This window comes from Aphis gossypii, chromosome X (genome assembly GCF_020184175.1).
Source record: "Aphis gossypii isolate Hap1 chromosome X, ASM2018417v2, whole genome shotgun sequence".
Taxonomy (NCBI): domain Eukaryota; kingdom Metazoa; phylum Arthropoda; class Insecta; order Hemiptera; family Aphididae; genus Aphis; species Aphis gossypii.
This window is the reverse complement of record NC_065533.1, coordinates 17,279,598-17,301,820: the sequence shown is the minus strand read 5'-3', so window position 1 is coordinate 17,301,820 and position 22,223 is coordinate 17,279,598. Positions and strand designations below refer to the sequence as shown.

Sequence of the window (22,223 nt, the reverse complement as noted above, 5' to 3'; positions counted from 1 at the left end):
ATCATAATTTATGAGCCTCACGCATTAGTACAATAATAACATTTATGATCAACGTTTTGTTACTTTTGACTTAAAATAGTCTTTTTTTGTCGTAGGTATTAATCATAAATACTCATAATCATAACTAGGTAGTAATAATCATAGGTAACTCTAACGCAGACACTCTTTAAATACGACTTAACAAACGATCTCAACGAATTACATATTTTATTTTTGCAATAGAATTCTGCATTGATCTCAAATCTCAACAAATTTACCAGTATGTATTTAAAAATATATGATGAATAATTAATATTATATACATAATATACAAATATATAATAGACAGGCTGTCTAAGATACAATTACAACTACAGTGAATTGTAATTAATCAATACCAATGTCTAACGTTATATTATTACGTAATAGTCAATGTATTTCAACTACGTTCTTTTTAATTATATTATCGTTTACTCTTATTTATTAATATCTTAACATAATATTATTTATTTATATTTGTGTGTATAGTATACAAAATACTTCACCCAAGGGCGTCTGTAGAAATTTATTTAGAAGAGGGCAATATATTAAAATTTTTAAATTGTTTTTTCATTATCTGATTAGTGTTAAAGTATTGTTTGTATCGTGTTTTCTATCTTATAGGTAGGAACGAAAAAATTAAATTATTAATTATGTATAAATAGTTAAAACTTAATCTTACAGCATTGATTTGATAATTTTAAGTTGTTTATACAATTCAATGTTTCTAACTTCTAAAATAAACTAAGAACTACCACACATTACTACATTAGAAACTATTATATCTATGCAATCTTTGAATATTAATTATTTTTAACAAAAAAGTAAAAATTTAAAGTAAAAACACTGTACTTGGCCCCATCACTACATGCCATAAACAACGTTTGTAATTCATAATCGAGTGTAATAAAATCACTCTGTGAAAAGAACGTTTTTTGTTTTTAATCTCAGAAATATTTATTTTGTGATATTTTATATTACATAATGATTATGATAATTGACTTAAGAAAAGTCAAGGGGGGCAATTGCCCCTACTTGCCCCCCCTGCGATGCACCTGCAGTTACATCTTAGTTATAAAAATTTGAAAAACAAAATAAACAATTATAATAGTAATACTTAATAATTTATTTAACAAAAATATTTAACAATAGGTATTTGAAAACTAATACCAAGTATATATTGTTTAGAAAACTTAAAAATGTATTATAGCACTCTGATATTAATTAGTGTTTAAATATATGCGTTAAGTTTTTTTTGTATTTCTTAAAAATCCTATCTATATGTACCTACCTATACACATTTTTTTGTGTTAGATATTTTCTCTTCGTCCTCTGATTTCAGAAATATTATTATTCTAAAAATTACAATGTGTAGTTATAATTTTCCAACATGACAATACCTATTGTCGTCGCACGTCCCATTGCTCAGCCTTATGATTTCGGGGGTAATTACATACACTGCAGATACTGCAGCAGTGTTATTAACTTATAAAATAAAATTTATGTATACTATTATACTGAAACCTCGGGAATCAGGCTCCTGAATACTATGTTAGAAATGCTCAAGTACCGACCAGCACTAAGTGATGTGTGTGTGCTTTTATATAATTGCACACATACACATTTAAATATTGTTTACCTAGACGACGCTTTCTCTTGAAAAAATATTGACTCAACAGATTGTCCAGATTATTTTCTAAAAGCACCTGTCAATATTTTACGTCAATAATCCTACACATATAATACTATAATGTGAGTGTATTTATAGATAGAGATGCTGTGAATGCCACCATTATCGTACCTTTACGATTTTACACCGTTCCTTCGGTAAATAGATGACTATTGACTACATTTATATTATATAGTTACACAAGAGTTCTTTGATTATGACGAGTAATTTTACTATATTAGTTAAGCAACTCATAACAAATTAGTATTTATATGATGAATTCGTGACATTAATGCGTTTAAATTATGCTGCGTAGGTAGGTTGTTGTAACTGCAAGTTTTATACTTTGTGTATACTTGCCGCGTCATTGTGCGTATCTATTTAATATATTATAATACTTATAGACAGGCTGAGAGTAGCGAATAATATGTATATGGGTGTACAAATTGCGGGTGCAAAGGCAGTAAAAACTTTTTTCTTTGGTTCTCAAATGCGTCATGAAAATATATTCAATATAGCTTTGATATTTTCTGCTTTTAAAATGCCAGTTTAGGGCAGAGATAGAAATAAAAAATAAAAGAATAATATGGTTTTTGGTTTATTTATTGTGCTATGCTGTTGGGTCGGGTGATTACTTGAACTGATTCTGGTTATACAGGTTATACAATAATAAAAATAATAATATGGTAAAATATGTTTCATCAAAATTCAAGGCTTTGATTTCAAGTTTACCTACCTAATATATGTATCTATTTCTTTAATGCAATGTACTTATGTCTTGATTACAGTTGATAAGAAAGAAAAATTCTCATAAAAATATCAAAGATGAAGGTTAATTTGACATTTGTTGTACCTACTCATGAAAACATGACTACATGAGCACTGCAGATAGCTAGTCAAATCATATTATTTTATACGCTATGTTCTATTAGATAATGATTTTTAAGAATATTATTATTTTAGTGAAGGATATAATTGAAGACAGCTGAGATAATTTATAAAGCAACACTAACAATAGTCGACGCATCACAGTTATAAACTATATGTTAGCATATATTTAATAACAAAATATATAAATCTTTTAAATTGCTTTACGAAAAACTTAACGTCATAATCCTAATATGCATTTAATTTTTTTTGTTTTTTTTTTTATTATTATTGATCATATTTGGTTTAACAACAATTGTTTTTAGTTGATATCTACATTTAATTTTTTTAATTAGATATATTAATTAGATTTATTTAAAATTTCTAGTTCTTAACTTCAAAATTAGATTATATAAATTTGTTCGTTTTAAAATTTTATAATTTTGTTTGTAGTTCTAAGATTTCGTGTGTAGTTTTCATTTTGTATTTGATCAATGTGTATTTTTTATTTTAAATTAAATTTCGCATGTTAGACGTATTAGAGAATCTTCTTTGATCTTCAAGTATCTATATGTTCTATAGCCAACATTTTTAGGATTTATCTCTGAGGTTGAAGTGAGTTTTTTGACTGGTTAATGTGTTTAGGTCACTAAGGGTTAAATAAGTGTGGGTCTTCCAAGTTTGAAATTTACGTATACTGATTTTAAAATGGTAGTAACTATCTGAGAGCTTAGTTCATTAATAAATAACACATTATGTATATAAAATTTTAATTTAATAATTGGTTAGATAACAAAATACAATTATCGGGTTTAATCTAATATTTCCTGTAGTAATAATTTTAATTACACTTGCTGTTACGCGTCTGCATAGTAGTTTGTGCAATGAATATTTTACCTATATAGTATTGTGTTATTATTTCATGTAATGTTCTACTAGTTTTTTTTAATAGTATGTGTTTGACATTTTTATGTATTGTTAAGTATAATATTATAATGGTTTTTAACGTTCAAGTAAATGTTGTCAAATCTTAAAAACAAATTTCCTTTCAAGTGTGATAAATTAAGGATCTTAGTCATTTGAATGGTGGGGAAAAAGAGTATAGAGTACTTAAAATATATTATAGCTCTGTCTGACTGTCTATAGTATGATGCAGCAAAAAATACATCGTACAATTAAGGAATAATATTACAAATACCATGTACAGCATATGCTCTATACATACGTACTACAATATTACATGATGCAACATGATTCATTGTACAGAAAATAACCACTGACAATGCAGCATTTTGACATGTATAGCCGTGCAAAATTAATAATCAGAAAGGATAAACGATAACTTCAGTGTAACATTTTACGAAAACATATTTTGGACCCTAACTTTGTTGACAATATCAGTAGACTTTGTACGTAGACAAACTCGATCAATACTTACTCATAATATCTTGTTCAATATGTTTAAATTAATAATTGCATATAAGTTTGAGTTTTAGACTTGTTCAAGTCAGTTCGAAGGTAATATTTATTTAAATAAGTTTAATTAAGTTAATGCAAGCCAAACGATAAGTGCAATCGTGTATTAAAAAAATAAATATATGGATGATAGATAAGGTCGGAAATTTCACCGGAGTTTGTCATACAAATATTTTCTCTATAACTTCTCATTATTTATTTATTAATTCAATATTTAAATATTTTATGTTTTTGGAAGTACAAAAATATATTATTCAAATAGTTACAAACAATATTTTCGCAGTTTTTGTAGCCCAGCGTGTTTCGTTTAAATTAAGTGATATAGTTAGTTATTAGTTACACATTTATGGTATAACTGCCTCAACTACTATAAAATAGAATTTTGTGAGTCTGTCTAATAAATATTAATTATGGGAATCAGTTGGCAGTTATCAAAATTAATCATTAATATTGAATTTGATAAACTTAATGAATACTATTGTGCACATTTATTTATTATTATAAATACTGTATAGAACAGTATATACACTATACAATAAATATAGATTCTTATTTATTTTAAGTGGTAGCTATTGTATAATAAATGAATGGGTTATTTGTGAAAAGAGTCATAACTTGAGTGGAAAACTTTCAGAAAAGAAAATAATCATACTTAGAGTACAATGTCACAATTTAATTAGAAAAAAATTATAACATAAAAATATTTCAATTTAAATTGCATTGTTTTAACATTTTATTATTATTGAATATGTAGTTATTAATTATTTTTATATGTTATAGCGGATTAAAAATTAGTACTTACACATAATATGTAGCAGGAGTAATAAGATTATAAAAACCACAAATTCTCCATTATATTTTATAATTTATAGACCAATTTTCATATTGTATGTTAAAAATATAAACAAATACCAATTAACAAATTAACAATTTTTTTTTGATATTCGAGGAGCTATTATTAATATACTTAACTATTTTTAAAACTTAACATCTTTTATCAAAATTATCCGATTTATAAAAAACGTATCGGATGATTTTGATTTTGAAATTAAGACTTAAGTTAAATGAAAACACTTTTATCTTATTTTGTAAAGCATATGAAAAATATTCATATATGTCTGTTATGTTTATCGACGACCATAATATCTCATATTGTTATTATCATCGTGATAAATATAATATACCTATTATAATTCAATGCAGTAAATAATTTACATTTTACTTGTATCGCATTTTTTTTTTTTTTAACAGTCGTTTTTGTTTAGAACACAATTTCTTAATTACAGATATTGAGCAAAATATTTTTCTATGAAATGTATTCTACATAAAATCTAATTGTAATCATTAATTATAATATTTTTAATAATAAAAAACATATTTTAGAAATTTTATAATTTAATAACTAGTGATCAGGCTTCACAATTATTTAATTTAATTTTTATATTCTTATTAATGACAATTTATTCAAAATAATTATAAAATCCATAATATGCATAATTTTTATTTATTTTAATTACTATAACTATAGAAAAAATGATAATATATTAATATAAATATAGTAGATTATTATATAATTATTATACTATAAAAATTATAATAAAATTATTTTAAGTACTTCTAAATTCAAGTGTTCAACTACTGAATAGCAGAGTATTATCTTAGTTATAAAATGAATATTTATTAGTGTTTTTAAACATAATGTTAACAATAGTTCAGTGTTTAATAAACAGTTCAAGAATATTTATAGATTGTTTAAAACTAAATTTGATTCTTTTGATCCTTTTTAATAGTGATATTCAAAATGGTTGTAATAATTAACTGTTAAGGTAAAATTGTATTATTAAAAAAATAGTGACAGAAAAATTAAATCAATTTTACTCAAAAAATGTGTTTTGTATTTATTTTGTTGAAGTGATGTATGAAACTGCATTTTTTTCAATCGATATTTTTACGACGAATTATTGTTTTGGTTCATTATTCTTTATATTGGTAACTAAAAATTCATTAATCATTCTAATTGTTAATGTTAATGTTAATGTTTTATTGTTAATAATTAGATTGTGAAACTCATTTAAGTCTTCTTTTTTTTTTCCAGTAGCTGTATACCTCATAAGTTTGAAAGTGTTTGACTATTATGGGCTCGGTTGATAATTATGAGAAACAATAAATCTTCGTATAAAATGTTTGGTTATGCGTCATATAATATTGTAAATTTTAGATTTAGAATAATCAATTTAAATCTGTCATTACTTGTTTTTATCATTAGTCATCTGCTACCTATTGGCTATTATAGAACGTATTGACGAGGACCTCGCGAAGGTTTGTTTTGATATAATATGTTTATGTAAAGCTAGTTTTGAACATTTTAAATTGTACAGTACATTTACAATTTAAAATTGCATATACTATCACTGTTTTAAATATGTTTTTGAAAGTTAAAAATAATTACAATAATTTTCAATTTAATATTTTAATCTCATGAAAAACTTTCCTATGCGTTATTTAACCTGTGACCGGAAAAAAGTTTATTAGCACCGACGCAATCAATGACGGTCTACGCGTTCCATCTTTGACTGCGCTGCAGTGAGGTCGCAGTGCAGGATTCTACTATATTTACGATGAAGACAAATAATATAGCGACAATTATAGAACATAAATACATAATATTACATTTACGTATAAATAATAATAGTCTACTCGACGGACCGTTATCGTAGGTATACTTCATCGTATGATACAGTCTTAATTCTGATTCTAACACACACAATTTAATATGATATTGTGCGCACATTCGGTCCATAGAAGCCTACGGTGTCGATGTGTTTTGTACGAGTCATTATACAGTTAATTCATTTCAGAGAAAGTAGTTATAATAATATAACGGTTGCAAGTGTTCGTATAGTCTCAAACAAAATCTCAACACACGACGGAAAACATAATAAGGATATTATTATTATGCTCTATTGCTATTCACCTATAATTTATATAATGTATGGGTAGGTAGATGTACTACTATTATATTAAATATTATGAGGAGTTTTTTTTTAAATTGTGTAACACTTATAATGTTGATAAATTTCGGCCAAATTATTGGTTTGTTGTGCTTTGAAATCGAAACATTTTTTTAACAACATACCTTGAGAGTTCAAACATTGATATACGTAATGTATTGCAGGCTCTAGAGATATATCTGTCTTACTATACTTTCTATACTGTCTATGGGACTTTTGATTTACTTGCAATTTTCCCATATTCTATGTTTCAAAATTTCGGAATTAATTGCCTATAATCAGACATTTTTTAAGAAAAACCATGATTACTTTTCAATTATAATAATGAATGTCAATGGTTTTTTCTATATTAATAATATTGAATTAAATTCGATTAAATTAAAGTAACAATATTGATCAAATAAAGTTGATTTCGTAAATTTTTATAGCATAATAATTTATATATTTGTATTATTGATTTATTTAGAATTGTGGTATACTAGTAATTTTATGTTTATACAGTTGAACGCAAGTTATTAGTCTTATCTTAACAGTTAACACTTTGAAATATATGGACAGTTAAATTATCTAATTATAATTATGAACTTATTACCTAAAATGTTAATGTACCTATTGTGATTTGTGATAAATTAAATAAGATTTGATTTTTAATGTGCGAAGTATATTAATAAGATTTATTAAATTTGAGTATGATTCAGGTACCTATAATAATCAAGGTATTACCTACTTATCTAAATTTTCAAATTACGATGAATTTTCCTGTTTCTTACTTAACTTTATTAAACGAAGGGTTTGCAGATGTCGATATTATATATGTATGATGATTAGGAATTCGTATAATATGTCAACCGTCGTTTAATGTAGGATCTCTAAAATCAGAAATAGTTTTGAGAGTCGTCGGTCGTCGGAACATTTGATTAAACTATAGGTATAGTAAATACTAAACTATATTGTTAAAATTTAAATTATTCAAAATAAAAATATTTTGTATTAAGTCTGTTTTCTGGTCGAACATTTGATCAGTACTTTAAAAGGGGGAAATAAAAAAAAAATTAGACCTTTTCTCTTTACAAACGAGAAAAAAATAACAATATATATATATATATATATATATATGTATATACATAGTGAGTAACGGTAAAATATTATGCTACATTAGTTATTATGAAATTTAATTTAACATTATAAAAACTTGTAATTTATTAAACGGTGAAAAATTTGTGAAAACTTTATTTTTAATACCCAACTATTTCTACCATATATTACTTTTAATGGATTAGTTATTTATTTCTCTTAGTTCTTTTGATGTAATTTAAAAATTATTAATTGTAAAGACATATAATAAAAAAAATGTATATAAAATTAATTTATGATATTATGATACTATACTTATGAGTAGGGCTGGTACGTTAAGTAATGTTGGTATCTGGTATATGTATTATGTAGATAATATAATATGTAATATAATATAATATTTAATGCTTGTTTTAAAAGCTTGAAGGATTCTTTTTTGTTACATGCATAATTATTGATAAGTTCCTTAAATGACTGGTGTCGCAATAAATAAAAATGATATGTGTTAAATTATAAATAATTAATATCATTATTTTAAAATTTCTCAGCCTTCTTTATATCATAACTTCTAATTTTTTTTTTCACACGAACAAAGAATACACAAAATAAATAAGTATTCAGTAAACACGTTTGAATATCTCTTCTCAAATGTATTTAAAATATGTAATGACTAATGAGTAATGAATATCTTTGAGTAGGTACAAAATATTATAAATACTGTTACGTCTGTACTTTCGTATACTTACAAGTTTGCTTATAATTATAAGAGTTATATAAACAATACATGTATTATGTTGTCGTAAGTCAATGTCGTAGTTTTAATAATGATTATCATTGCTTTGTTCATTATTGCGATTTTGGAATACCATTTATTTATTACCCATATGTGGGTATATATACTTATTATATCTGCGTGGAGACGTTTAGCTTACAATCGGTATACGCAGCCATACAGGTATATCTGGTAACTGGTATAATATATACCAGTATTTGTTTATATTTGTCTTAAACAAATATAAAAATATAAAGCACGCGTCTTGCATTATTTTTCTTTAAGACAAACAAAACATATTTAATGTGGTGTATACACGTATAATATATGGACATATAATTTTTTCTCAACCGAGTTATGATCAATAAACTACACGAATATGTGTTCCTGTGTGTCTTCAGTGTTTCGTTTGTAAATTTAAAAAAATAAAATAAAATAAAATCGAATTTCTTAAAACACCTATTTGGTGAGAAAATAGAATAAAAAAAATATTTCATTTAATGTGTTTTCGATATTGTTATACAAACAGAATTCTCGAAATAAAAAATCCAAACAAAACTCAAAAGTTCCAAAAAGTTATCTTTTTAATAATCTATCAAAATAAATTATTACCTTCAAAATATGTTTAATAATTTTATTCCAAAAATTAGTTTTAAAATCATAGTAAAAAAGATTAGGTAAGTTTTTAAGTACCTAGGTACATTAATATAATATTATTGACAATATTTTTAAGTAGGTAATAATATTTTATAGTTGGACAATTTAACGTTGTGCTTATGTATTATATAAGAATAAGATTATTAAAATATTTACTAGTTAACAAAATTGCCGTTTTTATTTTAAAACGTGTTACCCGTATAAAGTTGAATAATTAATACCAACAATAAAATTAGTTTATAGTGTATGTGATTATACTAGGGTTACTTGATTATTTTTTTTCGAACCCGGGACATTTTAAATGTACCTATATGTATATATATATGTATATTATATGTATTTAATATATTTACTTTTTTGATAATATATATATTTTTTTTTTATAATAAATTATGTATGCAAAAACCTAAACCTATTATTCTTATTATTTATAAATTATGGTTTACATACTTTTTCATTAAAATGTTAAGGTCAGTAAAAAAAAAAAAAAAAATCAAAATAGTAATAATTCTTTATTTAATTTAAAACTAAAATAGTTAGATCTTAACTTAAGTATATAATAATGGGCTTTATAAATTTTTCAAATAATATAATTGAATATCTCGATCTTATTCCATTGTTCAAATAAGTTCAAAAAGCTCAAATCAGTTGCTCTTAAATCATTTAAAATATCAAGTAGGTAATTTGTGTTTTATCGTTTTATGCTGAGAAAAACAAATTTAGCGTCTATGTCCACGTTCCTGACGTGACTGCGTGTGACGTAGATTGTTCATAAAAATCATTTACGCACAAAAAAAGAATTATTGCGGACCACTGTCTTAGTCAAGAAACCTATAATTTAAAAATGATAACAAAATTACGATATCATCTCAGTGTTCACAAAGAGTTATTATTGTTTTTAAATCTGTTTGGTTTTCAATATATTTTTGTAGTTTTGCTACAGTTTTACTTACAGCAATCCCAAAATCCGATCCAAATTTAATCATCGATGTTAAAATTCTCTCGACCTCTCTTATAACGATATCATAACTATAGTTTATTGTTTTGTATATGTGCATGTCTACAGACTACGATTGTGTCTACGTCATCAACATTTATATAAATCGCAAATAGTAAAACATCGTAATGAAGAGTCAGCGGTTTTTCTGTGTTATTTACTGTCCTTCAATATTTTTACAAATTTTATTTATATATTTTCATGCATTACTGAAATACTATGACATCGTTATTTATATATCATTAATTGAAAGACTTGTACTTACTTACTGAGAGTATTTTCAACCGCTTTGTACAAAGTAGGTATATTTTAATAATATGAATCGAAGTATTTTTTTCGGATTAGGAGAAAGAATAATTCTGACGGTCGTGAAGGTATACCTAACTATAACAACCCTGAATTACACACATCTACGAATGTTTAATTTTTATGTTATTGTTTATTTTATTATTTTTAAAATTAAATAATTCGAAATGTCTTTAGCGCGTATTTTGGTTTACAATATTATATTATAATTATTATTGTAAATTAAATATCAACCTCAGAAATTATTTATATATTATATTGTAATTATTATTCAACGCAAAACCACATTTTTTTTTTCAAATAACGTTTTTTTCCGATGAGTAATTATTGCTGTTAGTCGTGGATAGTATACTGTATAATGTTTTGGCATGATCTGCAGTGGCGCAGTTCTGTGTATTAAATTCTACATTGACCTGTGTAAGAAATCGAGTTGCCGTTGTGATAACCACGATACTTGCGATCAACATCGCAGAAAATTAAAAAAAAAAAAAATACACTCCGGAAATTCCGGTTTTTGCAGGAATTTAGATTATACTTATAGTACGGCGGCGGTGGTACTCGAATCCACCTCTCTATACATTTTTTATTTATAATATTACGATATATTATGTACATTCAGTTTATGCAATTGCTTTATTGTGTACTTTATAAGAAGGAAACGCCTCTCCAGTGTATAATTTTCAACCGAAGTCAAGGTCAGTGGTTACGTAGGTATACATGTATTTTTGTATTGTCTGATGATAAGTTATGGATTTCTACACTGGTACACCACGTACTCGTGCGGTATAGGTACATATTATGAAAATACCATTCTTGCACTCAGAGCGGCTGTTTCATATCGATTTGATTTCAAACACTTACCTATGTGTTTTAATGTCAAAAAAACAATAATTAGACAGCTATATTACACTTAATAGTAACTGTATATTTAAAAACAGATTTATGTCTTAAAGTATAGGTAGTTCTACAAAATACGAAGTGGTGTGTTGTATAACGAATATCAGTATAATATCACATATACCTAGGTAATAATTATTGATGTTTATTATATTACCGTGTAGACTGCTGAGTACTGACTAATTATAATAACTTAAAATAGCTAGTAATAAGGTTATACTATTATTAAATTGTAATCAGCGTTTAGAGGCAATGCTTGAAAAATTGGGAAAACTCGATTTGTCCTCATGAGTTACGTATAGTAATTTGATTATATGTAGGTACTCGAATTGGATCCGCACTCCGCAGTCATAACAGATAGTTGTCGTGATACATTTTATTTTAATAGAATTAAATTGTTGTTAATGCCGTAGGTAACTCTCGTAATTTAAGTATTAACTATTGATAAAAAAAATTTAAGTAACTATTTAAATAATTACCAATGTAAATATTATGAAAAAAATTCAGTGAGATATCATTTAAAAAAATCTAAGTGATAAATTATTATAATTATTCAACGAGACGCATAAAGAATATTCGTCACAATGACCAAAACTAAATACCTAGTTTTTATTACGTTAATCACTATTTAAGTTTTCAACACTTAGAAAATTTCGAGATACGTCTGTGGTTTTTTTGCTACTATATTATATTTAACTTAAATTTATTTTACTATCAATTTATTAATAGAGTGCATCGATGTATGGAATTTACACTGACTTTACTTTTTGTTTGTTATTATTTTAGTTGTATAAAAAAAAAATCGTGAGCTAAGCTTTTTTTGTTTATTTATTCTTTTGTTTCAGAATAAAAATTTTTTTATTTTAAAATGTAGTACTTTTTACCAGGTGCTTAAACTTTAGATAATACTATCTATATTGTTACGGTCATCGACTTTCAATCACTAATTCGTCGTTGACGTAAAATATTTGTGAATAAATATTTACTATTCCTTAGCTAAATACTCGCATATAATTTTCCGTTTCCTGACAGTTTTATTGTTTTGTATAATTTACAATTTTGTAATTACCTTTAAGTATATACCTACTTTAATATAAAAAATTAACCATAAAATATATTCAAATATTTATCAAATGTTTTTCTAATACATATTTAAAAATCGGAACTTAGTCTGAAGGTGAAATTTTTAAATCTAATATTTTATTTTTTTAAATTAAATTTTAGATTTATGAATCGGGCTTTTACGTTTTATTATTTATTAAATAAAATAGTTCATTACTATACCATCAATAAACTTTAAAAATCGTCAATCATTTTTTCTTTTTAAGATTAACTTAATGAGCAAAAATTCCTATCCATGTTCCTAGTAACAAAAGGTACTCATTTAATTTAGTAAATTGACCTCCGTTTAAAATCATTTTTCAAATAATAATTCATTATTACATTCAAACTGTTATAATAATAGTAAACTACTAAACAACACTTGCAAGGTCTTTCATGATTATGTAATCCAACAAAATAATAATTAAAAAAACTTAAATTTCAAGTTTTTATTTAAAATTTAGTCACCGAATTATCTATTATATTTAAGATATTTGAAATTATGTTGGAATATTTATAGAAGAACTCTTTTATTAAAATAAATAAACAAAAATTTAAAAACCTAAACAACTTTATTGGAAGTAATTTAAATATAGTTATTGATAGTATCAAACTGTAATTTATATTATATTTACTTTAAATACCTAGACGAGTTCGATTATAGAACAATATGAAGTGTGTTCATGTATCATAGGAAGATTATATCTTTTTTTTGTATATTCTTAAAAGGTCTATAACATCAAAAAGTTCATTTCTTTTTTATTTAATGGATAACCTTCATTATATTTTGTCTATATTGCATTTAAATACATCTACAATGCATTTCTCAATCTTTAATTATCTTAACAATGAAATATTAATTAGTTTTTCCTTGACGTTAATATTCACACTGATAAATGTGTCAGTTACCTTCTAAACTATTAAACCATAATAAAAACTTTTTTGTTTATGACTGTATAATGTTGATAAATCATGTTTAATCTATATCAATGTATCATTATTAATATTTAATATTATGCATTCACGTGCTATATGAACAATGAATATGGTTGAAAATAATTTCAAACACTTAGTTATGTTATGCTCAACTATTAAAATATTATATTTCTATTTTTATTCAGAAAAAAAATCCAAAACAGTGCATAATATATTTAAAGTAGTTTTTAATAATTGTATATATAAGTGATAGAGAATGACCGCTGGGTATTTTTTATTTTGTTCTTTGAGTTATCTGAATTATATAAAATACCCACCACATTATACATTTTGCACAACTTAAAATTAATTTTAAAATACTACTGCAGTCAAATAGTCTAAAACGAACTCTATAGAATGATAGAACTTCATATTAAGTACAATTTTTTTATTTGACCACCAAATCAGTGACAATATTGAACTGTTCAAGTTTTCATAAGAAAGTATTGCACTATTGCATAATATTTTATAGCAATACCTATTTATTTACTTATAAATAGTACCTATTTATGTTTTTAATTTGAAATTCTTGATTAAAAAGCCCTACAAAACATCTTTGTTGTTTCAAACATCATACCATTTTTAGCTCAAACCTGTATATCTAGTTTATGTCATAGCAGGACTGTGCTGTGTAACTAGTGACATATTGTGATGTAATAATGTAAAGTTAAAATATTAAATCATTTAAAAATAATTTTTTAAGCGTTCCTGTCGTTTCCTTGTACATATATTTTTGATAATTTTAAAAAGTTTTTAAATTTTAAATTTGACTAAGAATTGTGACTTACTCTTAGTAATTAGAATTAGTTAATATTCCATTTGATTGAAAAATACATTTTTTTTTTTTTGGTCACTGCAGAATAAATTGTTAAGATATGCCAGCGAGTGCTTAAAACAAAATAACTTATCCTTAGTACGTTTATTATAATATACCTATCTAGATACCTATTCGAAATTCCATGTAAAATGTCAACATTTATTACTATTAATTTTTTTTTATTATCAGTTCTATTAAAATATAAGTAGATTATTCTGCTTTATGATCCAAAATTCTAAATCATTCAAACATTCAATTTCACAATCCACATGATTATTATTGTGTAGAATTCTTTATCATTTTTTTCCGAGTATAAGACCTATTGAAGCTAATGTAATGGAAATAAAATATATACTATTAATGTGCCACCCTGGTCATACCGCAAATGTTGAAAGGATGTTTTTACTGATAGTTGCTTTGTAAAGCAAAGAATGAAATTGTGTTCAAGTAGGTTAGGAGCAATTCAATTTTAAAATAATTTGTTTGGAATTAGGTACATGAGTACGTTATGGGAAAATTAAAACTACTGAAAGAAATTAAAAAGTCAGAAAAATGTCAAATGTAAAATTAAATTAAATTAAAAAGTGTATATAATATTATATGATATAAATGACTCAATAAAATATAAATTAGGTAAATATCCATCAGTAAATTTATTACTTATATTGATTCTACAGTAATTAAAATTATTATTTAAAATTAAAATAACGAAAATTGTGGTTTTTCTTTGTAAAAAAAACTCAATTAAAATTATCAATCAAAAAATAAAATTCATTCAACTTACAGTTATTGATAAAAACCCAGGTCAGAATTGTTATGAGAATTCTTAAGCGTTAATACTTTCGCAATTGCCGTTAATGATTATTTACAACTAAAAACTTGAATGTATAAGGAGTTGCCTATAAAATGTTCTTTATAGAATATCTCGAGGCGCATTGGATACTTTACCCATCCCTGTTCGGGTTTCAATATAAAAAACGACTTCAGCATGCATGCTTTATGTTATCGATTGTATGAGTTGTCGAAATAAGAGCACTTTGAGAAAACAAAAGAAATGTACTATCAAAAAACTTTTTATGTATAACAATTTATAAAGATTGTAAAAACGAAACGCGTTGTACTCAGGTGACAGTGGGCTGTGGAGTACAACACTTCTGTCAATTAACACAGTTACTACGATTGTGGTAACCTAACTGAATAATATGGTTGTAAATTTAAAATACGATTTAGCGACTGAAAACTGTCCAATACACCTTTTGCTTAGATGTTTCTTTTTGGTTTATTATGAAAATGAAAAAAAAAATCTTTTTCAAACGGTTTACTTAAAAAATTATTGTTATCGCAGACCGCAGTCATGTTATATTTTCAGATATTATTCTCCGGAGATGTTTTAAATGTTTGTTTTTTTGTCATTATCGTCAAAGTTTTATACAAAGAACTATGATCCAATGCAGTTTTGACAAAATACACGTACAGTCCCCGTTTATATACAGTTTGCGGTTGTTGAAAACGAAAGCTTTTTATTTTTTTTTCTACATTGGTAATTCTGTTATAATATCATTTAGAATGCCGACATAGTGCCTAAAAACTCGTAAAACATTCGAAATTCACTATCTAGTTAGGTAATAATGGTGGTCAGAGAGTGGTATCGGGGATAATTTATGTGATGGGTAATAACCTATGATTAATAAAAGGACGAACTAACTGCGGCAGTATTATAATGGCGCCGCTCGTAACATACGCCCGCCGACCGGCAGTCACCTTGGAGTGTTTGTTTGCATGTGCGTGCGCCTAAAAGTTTATTATTATATTACCAATATCATGTTTTACTGTGCCAACTTATGTTTTTATAACAAAATATCCACTATCGATTATATTAATATTATTGTACCGACGCCGGATCTGATATCCTATATGATTTACAACTTGGAAAATATAAGTACAATATAGATTATAGGGTATAAGATATAGACTGCACTACTGCAGATATGCACTACAGATATTGCATTTTGGTATATTCATTACATATTATAATAATGCTATTATTACATTTCGTTTTTACAATACTTGAATGATTTGTATGATATTTTTTTCAATGACAATATTATTATGCATGTAGGTAGGTTCCATTCAATAAAAATATAATAAAATATAAAAATGTTTACATTAATAATGTATGACGTATTATAGATGGCTGTTGCGATACTCTAACGCTGTTAAAAATCATTTTTGGAATTGGTTGCTTTAGTTTTCTAAAAAATAATAATCTCCGTTTCTAAGTTGATAGATTTTGATTTATTTTATCACATTAATTGAGATAATCAAATAATTCCGTAAGTAATATCATTATCATATTATAGAGATATAACTTCTTTTTTTTAATATTTTTAAAGTATTTTTTCATCAACAATTTTTTTTTGATTAGCAATTCAATTTTGAAGATTTTAAAACGGAATTGCAAACTATTCATAATATAATGAAAACGAGTATTAGGTACTCATTCTATTCATGTCTTACCTTGGTGCTGTATTACTTGTATCTAGTATACCTCCATTTTGAAACAATAATAAGTCATCGAGTTTTGAGTGAAGGTCAATTAACAATATAGTTATAAAAATTTTAATTTAACGTAGAAAAATGTCTTATTGCTTATATTTGATAACTGGCTAGAAATTTGACCATATATTGATGTTTATTGAAAGTTAAAAAAATACAATTAACCACTTATGTATCGTTAATATCTATACCACTATTTTAACTTTTGAGTGGACCAATAGATATATCTATTGCTTTTACCAAGATATATTGTTTGTTTTATTTAGAAGCAGTAAAATAACTTTTAGTCTTTAATTGGGAGAGTGGTTTCTGATAGGAAATTTAATTAAAAGTAAAAAATTCATTATGCTTTTTAATATAATTGAGAAAAACTAAAAATAAAACGGAATTATGTACCTATGCAACACCAGTTTTCGACTAAACATCGATTTTATTTTTTGTTAGAATATTCTAGTATATTTAAATAAATTATCATAAATTTGAAATAAGTAGATAACCTTGAAATTATCACTATTTATAATTTTCAATATATTTAGGTTCTTTTTATAGATATAGATGTTTTTTAGTTTATTTTTTATCTATGTTGATAAACATTTTTTGTAAGTATAAAAACTTAGGAATTTAAAACAAGGTTCTTCATAACTTATATTCTCTCAGTTATAAAAAATGTTTAAAATACATCGTTATAATTTATTTTTTTAAGGATTGAGGTTCACTTTTTGAAAAATATACGTCATAATCATAACAATTTTCAAATTTAATTTTTAGTTAAAAATTTTAAAAATGTTTGTCTTGAAAATGTATAATAAGTTTCTTCGATATATATATTTTATTTCTAACAGGAATTAAAAAAAGTTTGTGCATTTATGGTCACAATTTCATTTTTATGGGAATTTGAAATTTAAATGTTGACAAATTTCAAACATAAAATAATGATTTAAAATTGTTTGTTATTTTATTGCTATTTAAAAATAACTTGTAGAAATTTTAAATTATAACTTAATGTATATTATATATATTTGTATACACATTACACGTGGCAATTATTGAATATTTTTTTCCCAGTCAAAAAACTTGAAATTGTAACACAAGGTTCTTCTTCTAGTAATAGATCTATCCAAGGTTATATTACAATAAAATAAATATAATTGATTTTATTAAATTTAGTGTACTACTTACAAATCGCACTATTTTTTTCCATTTTTTCTCTATATTCGGGAAATCTTTGCATTGATTGTGAAATTACCTCTCTCAAATAATATTTTTGAAACATTTCCAATCTAAAAAATTGGTTCACGAACTTTACTTTTGGAACATTCTCACATAAAAAATGTTTTCACGTATGTTTATTTTCACATACACAAATATAACTAACAAAAAAATGAGTATAAAATTAAATTAAGATTCATTTTTTCTAAAACGTTTCCATTTTTTTTTTATTTACACTATGTAGTTGGTTGTTTAATGTTTTTACAAACATCGATATTTTTATATTAAATTTGATTTTGAGTGGTAATTAACGTTATATATAATATAGCAAATAACTATTACTAATTAGTAACTACTTAGTAACTTAGTAGGCAGTTTTCAACATTTTGAATGTAATGAATAAAAAACTTAAATGATAGGTTATATATAAATTATAGTACAAATATAAACGTTGTCGATTAAAAAAAGAATACTCACAGTTGTATATAATTAATACACCTAATTAATTTTTAAAAGTGTTTTTTAGTTGGTTAATAAATGTAAATTAAGATGACTGATGAATCTTATAAATAAATCATAGTACCTACGCACAAACAATCTGCACTGGTTTAATCTAAAACAAATGAATTTAGTAATTGTAAATGGCGTTGATTTAATTATATAATATTATAATCTATCTGTCTTGTCAAAAATATCGCGAATATAATTTATTTATTTTCCTATTTTCTAAACATTTTAAATTATAAAATGATTATTATATAAAATTGTGATCAAGTATAATATAATTTACAATTTTGAGTTCTTATATCTACTATAATTCGTATTATCTAATATTTAATAATTGGTTATTATAACTAATAAACTAATAATCTTTAAAATAACCTATATTAGTTAGTAGATTGGATATAGTAATGCACTAACTGTTTGCTGAGTAATCTCAAAATTATATACGTATTTGCATGTTGGTTAAAGTGCCGTATGCAAGCGATTCAAAATGTTGAATGTATAAAATTTATTTTTAATTTTAGAGGATTATTATTGCTTATTGGTTCATAAATACATGTTATAATTTGCATATCATTTAACTAGAAATAAATCAATTAATTGAAATTAAAAATATTTCTGGGCATCATTTGTTTACTTTCTTTGACTTCTGCGCAACATAGCTAATTTGCGTTGAGCAGAATTAATCTTGTGATAAATGATGATATCTTTAATATTAGATTGTGTTGAGCTATAATCAAACTTGAAGTTTAGAACATTATTTCACATGTTTGCATGTTGTATATTTTACAGTGTTTAAATAATTTGTATGCAAGTTATGATAATATTAAGAATATTACTATTTAAAAAATGTTCATATTTTGCTTTAAAATTGTAAAAAAAGCACAGAAAACGTTATTAATTTAAAGTTATTTTAAATAACGTGAGGATCAGAGAGATGTGATGTTAAATCTATCTTATGAGTCATGATAAATCTATTTTATTGAAGAAAAAAAATCACTTGAAATTGTTGTTATTATTAGGGAAAATGATAGTGTTTAGTATTTTGGTGTTTGAATCTATTAAAAGTTTGTTGTTAAATTTTATCATTTGAGTCTATCTTGTAAATAATAACAAAGTTGAGTGGTCTGAAAATAATATTTTTATCAAGTTTATGAAAAATTATGAAATATCTAATGCACTAGATATTCAGTAATTTTTCCTTTATATATTTCCATAGTGTTTAAAAATTTTTTAAAAGTTTTTAATTTCGGTCTCTACTTATACACTTATACCTACGTATATATAATATAAACCTAATTTTATACAAGTGCCTTCTCTAATACCGAATCGATATTCGATTTTCGAACATCAATAAGAAATCGCGAGAAAAAGATTCTGCTCCGGAATCTAATTATATTAGGTATAAAATACTAAAATCGTATGTCGTCGTTTAGAAAAAAAAAATTAGAAATTATATTTGAGATGTTTACATTTTTTAGTGATAACACGATCGCGTCATTAATGTACGCACGTTATAAAAATAAAGTAACTATTATTTTTTTATACCATTTTATAATTTGTACAATAATACACGTGTATTACAATTTGTACGATGCTTTGTGAACTATAGGTACTTCAATAAAATCGTTGTATCGTACACATTTTATACGGTCGTATATTATAATATGTTATAATATTTGAAATCTTGTATTCTCAAAAATCGTTCAACAATTTGATTTACCCAACGCCGCCTATATGTAATATTAAAATCACCAGGCACGAACGATTTTTAAAATTAATTTTATTTTTCGGTTTCCGTACCTACTCTATATGTTTGCCTACGAATTTTACTCGTTTTCGAACGAAATCGTTCCGTTTCACCTTGTGCACGTATATAATATATTAATATCGCAACACTATATTATTATACATTGTTATCGTTATCGTGTTGTATTGCTGTAACAGGAGTGGGACGTGGAAAAAGGATTGCCGAGAGGAGTCGCTGTCGTAGATCTCGGCGGCGACGGCGGAGGAGGCAACGACGACGACGGCCACGGCCACGGCGGTAACAGCAGCGACAACCCGATCGCCCAAAACAACAATTGTTGTGACAACACCGACGACGGCGTTCACGGCAAGCAGCGACTCGACGGCGGCGGCGGCAACAGTAAAAGTACCGGCGGTGGCGGCGGTGGCAGGGCGCGCGGAGCGGTGTGCGTCGCGGTAAAAGTCATCGTCGCCGCAGCGGCGTTCACTGTGACGTGCGCGTTCGTATGGTACACTATGGGTCTGCCGTTCCTGTTGCAAGTCGTCGCGGTCGCGATCATCGCGTTTGTCGCCAGCGGCGGTTACAAATTCATCTACCTGGTGTACCGCACTGCGCCCAGAGACATAAGGTCAGTACTAAACGACGAATATAATATAATTTATTATTATAGGTACTCGTTTACTAGGTATTATTATATACCTACGTATATCGTTAACGATGCGTTTTTTTCGTATATATCGTAGTCGTATAACGGCTGTGGTAATAGGCGTAACTCTTATTGTAGGGCTTTGATTTGTCGGTCGCGACGAGTGAGTACCGCGACGGGACGGGTCCCGAAATTTTTTTTTTTTAAACCAAAAAACATACCGCGTATTGCGGGACAAGGTGTCGGCATCGCTTAAACGCATAACATTAGAACTCGATTATTAAAATTTATTTCATCTTTTATTTATTTTTTTTTTTTGAAACTCATAGGTGAATGTATAATAGGTATTTTTTAAAAATCGAATATGTGTAGACACGCGTTTACCGAAAAATTCTGATTTGCTATCTAACAGTTCTCAAGTCCCCCTCTCGAGTTACGCCTATGGCGTTAAACAAACGTGTTAGTGTGATATACAGTCATATATTATATTATACATAACAGCATCACAATGTATTAATGAGGGCACACGAAACAATAATATTATCGCGACCGAAAACGCGAGTAGATTGCTATTACTATTATCATAATAATTATGGCGCGCATTCGAGACGATTAGATTTATCATTATTTATTATTTATTATCGTTAGAGACCGGAGTCGTTTATCGCGAGACGTGTGTCATTTTAATACATTCCTGACGACTGCTGTCGTGTTTTCGCGACAAGTAGTTTTCCTAAAATGTTTTTATTCGGAATTTCGGACTGACGTATCTATAACGCATTCGCGTGAAGCCCGTCGATAACGTATAGTAGTCAGAGTAAAACGCAAATATAAAATAATATCGTATTATAGGTATATTCATATGGAAAATGTTCGTATGATTTTATAGTGGAAAAACCAATTATAGAGTCCAAGATCAGA

At 25.8% G+C, this 22,223-nt stretch overlaps 1 protein-coding gene across 1 annotated transcript in view; it reads left to right on the top strand.

The window, feature by feature from the left end:
• The window catches only part of LOC114121939 (long-chain fatty acid transport protein 4-like), a 45,959-nt gene that overhangs the window by 3,992 nt on the left and 19,744 nt on the right, over positions 1–22,223 (top strand). Inside the window, exon 2 of the mRNA XM_027984456.2 lies at positions 20,854–21,284. Coding sequence (XP_027840257.2) covers positions 20,854–21,284 — 431 coding nt within the window. The remainder of the gene's footprint in view (positions 1–20,853; positions 21,285–22,223) is intronic.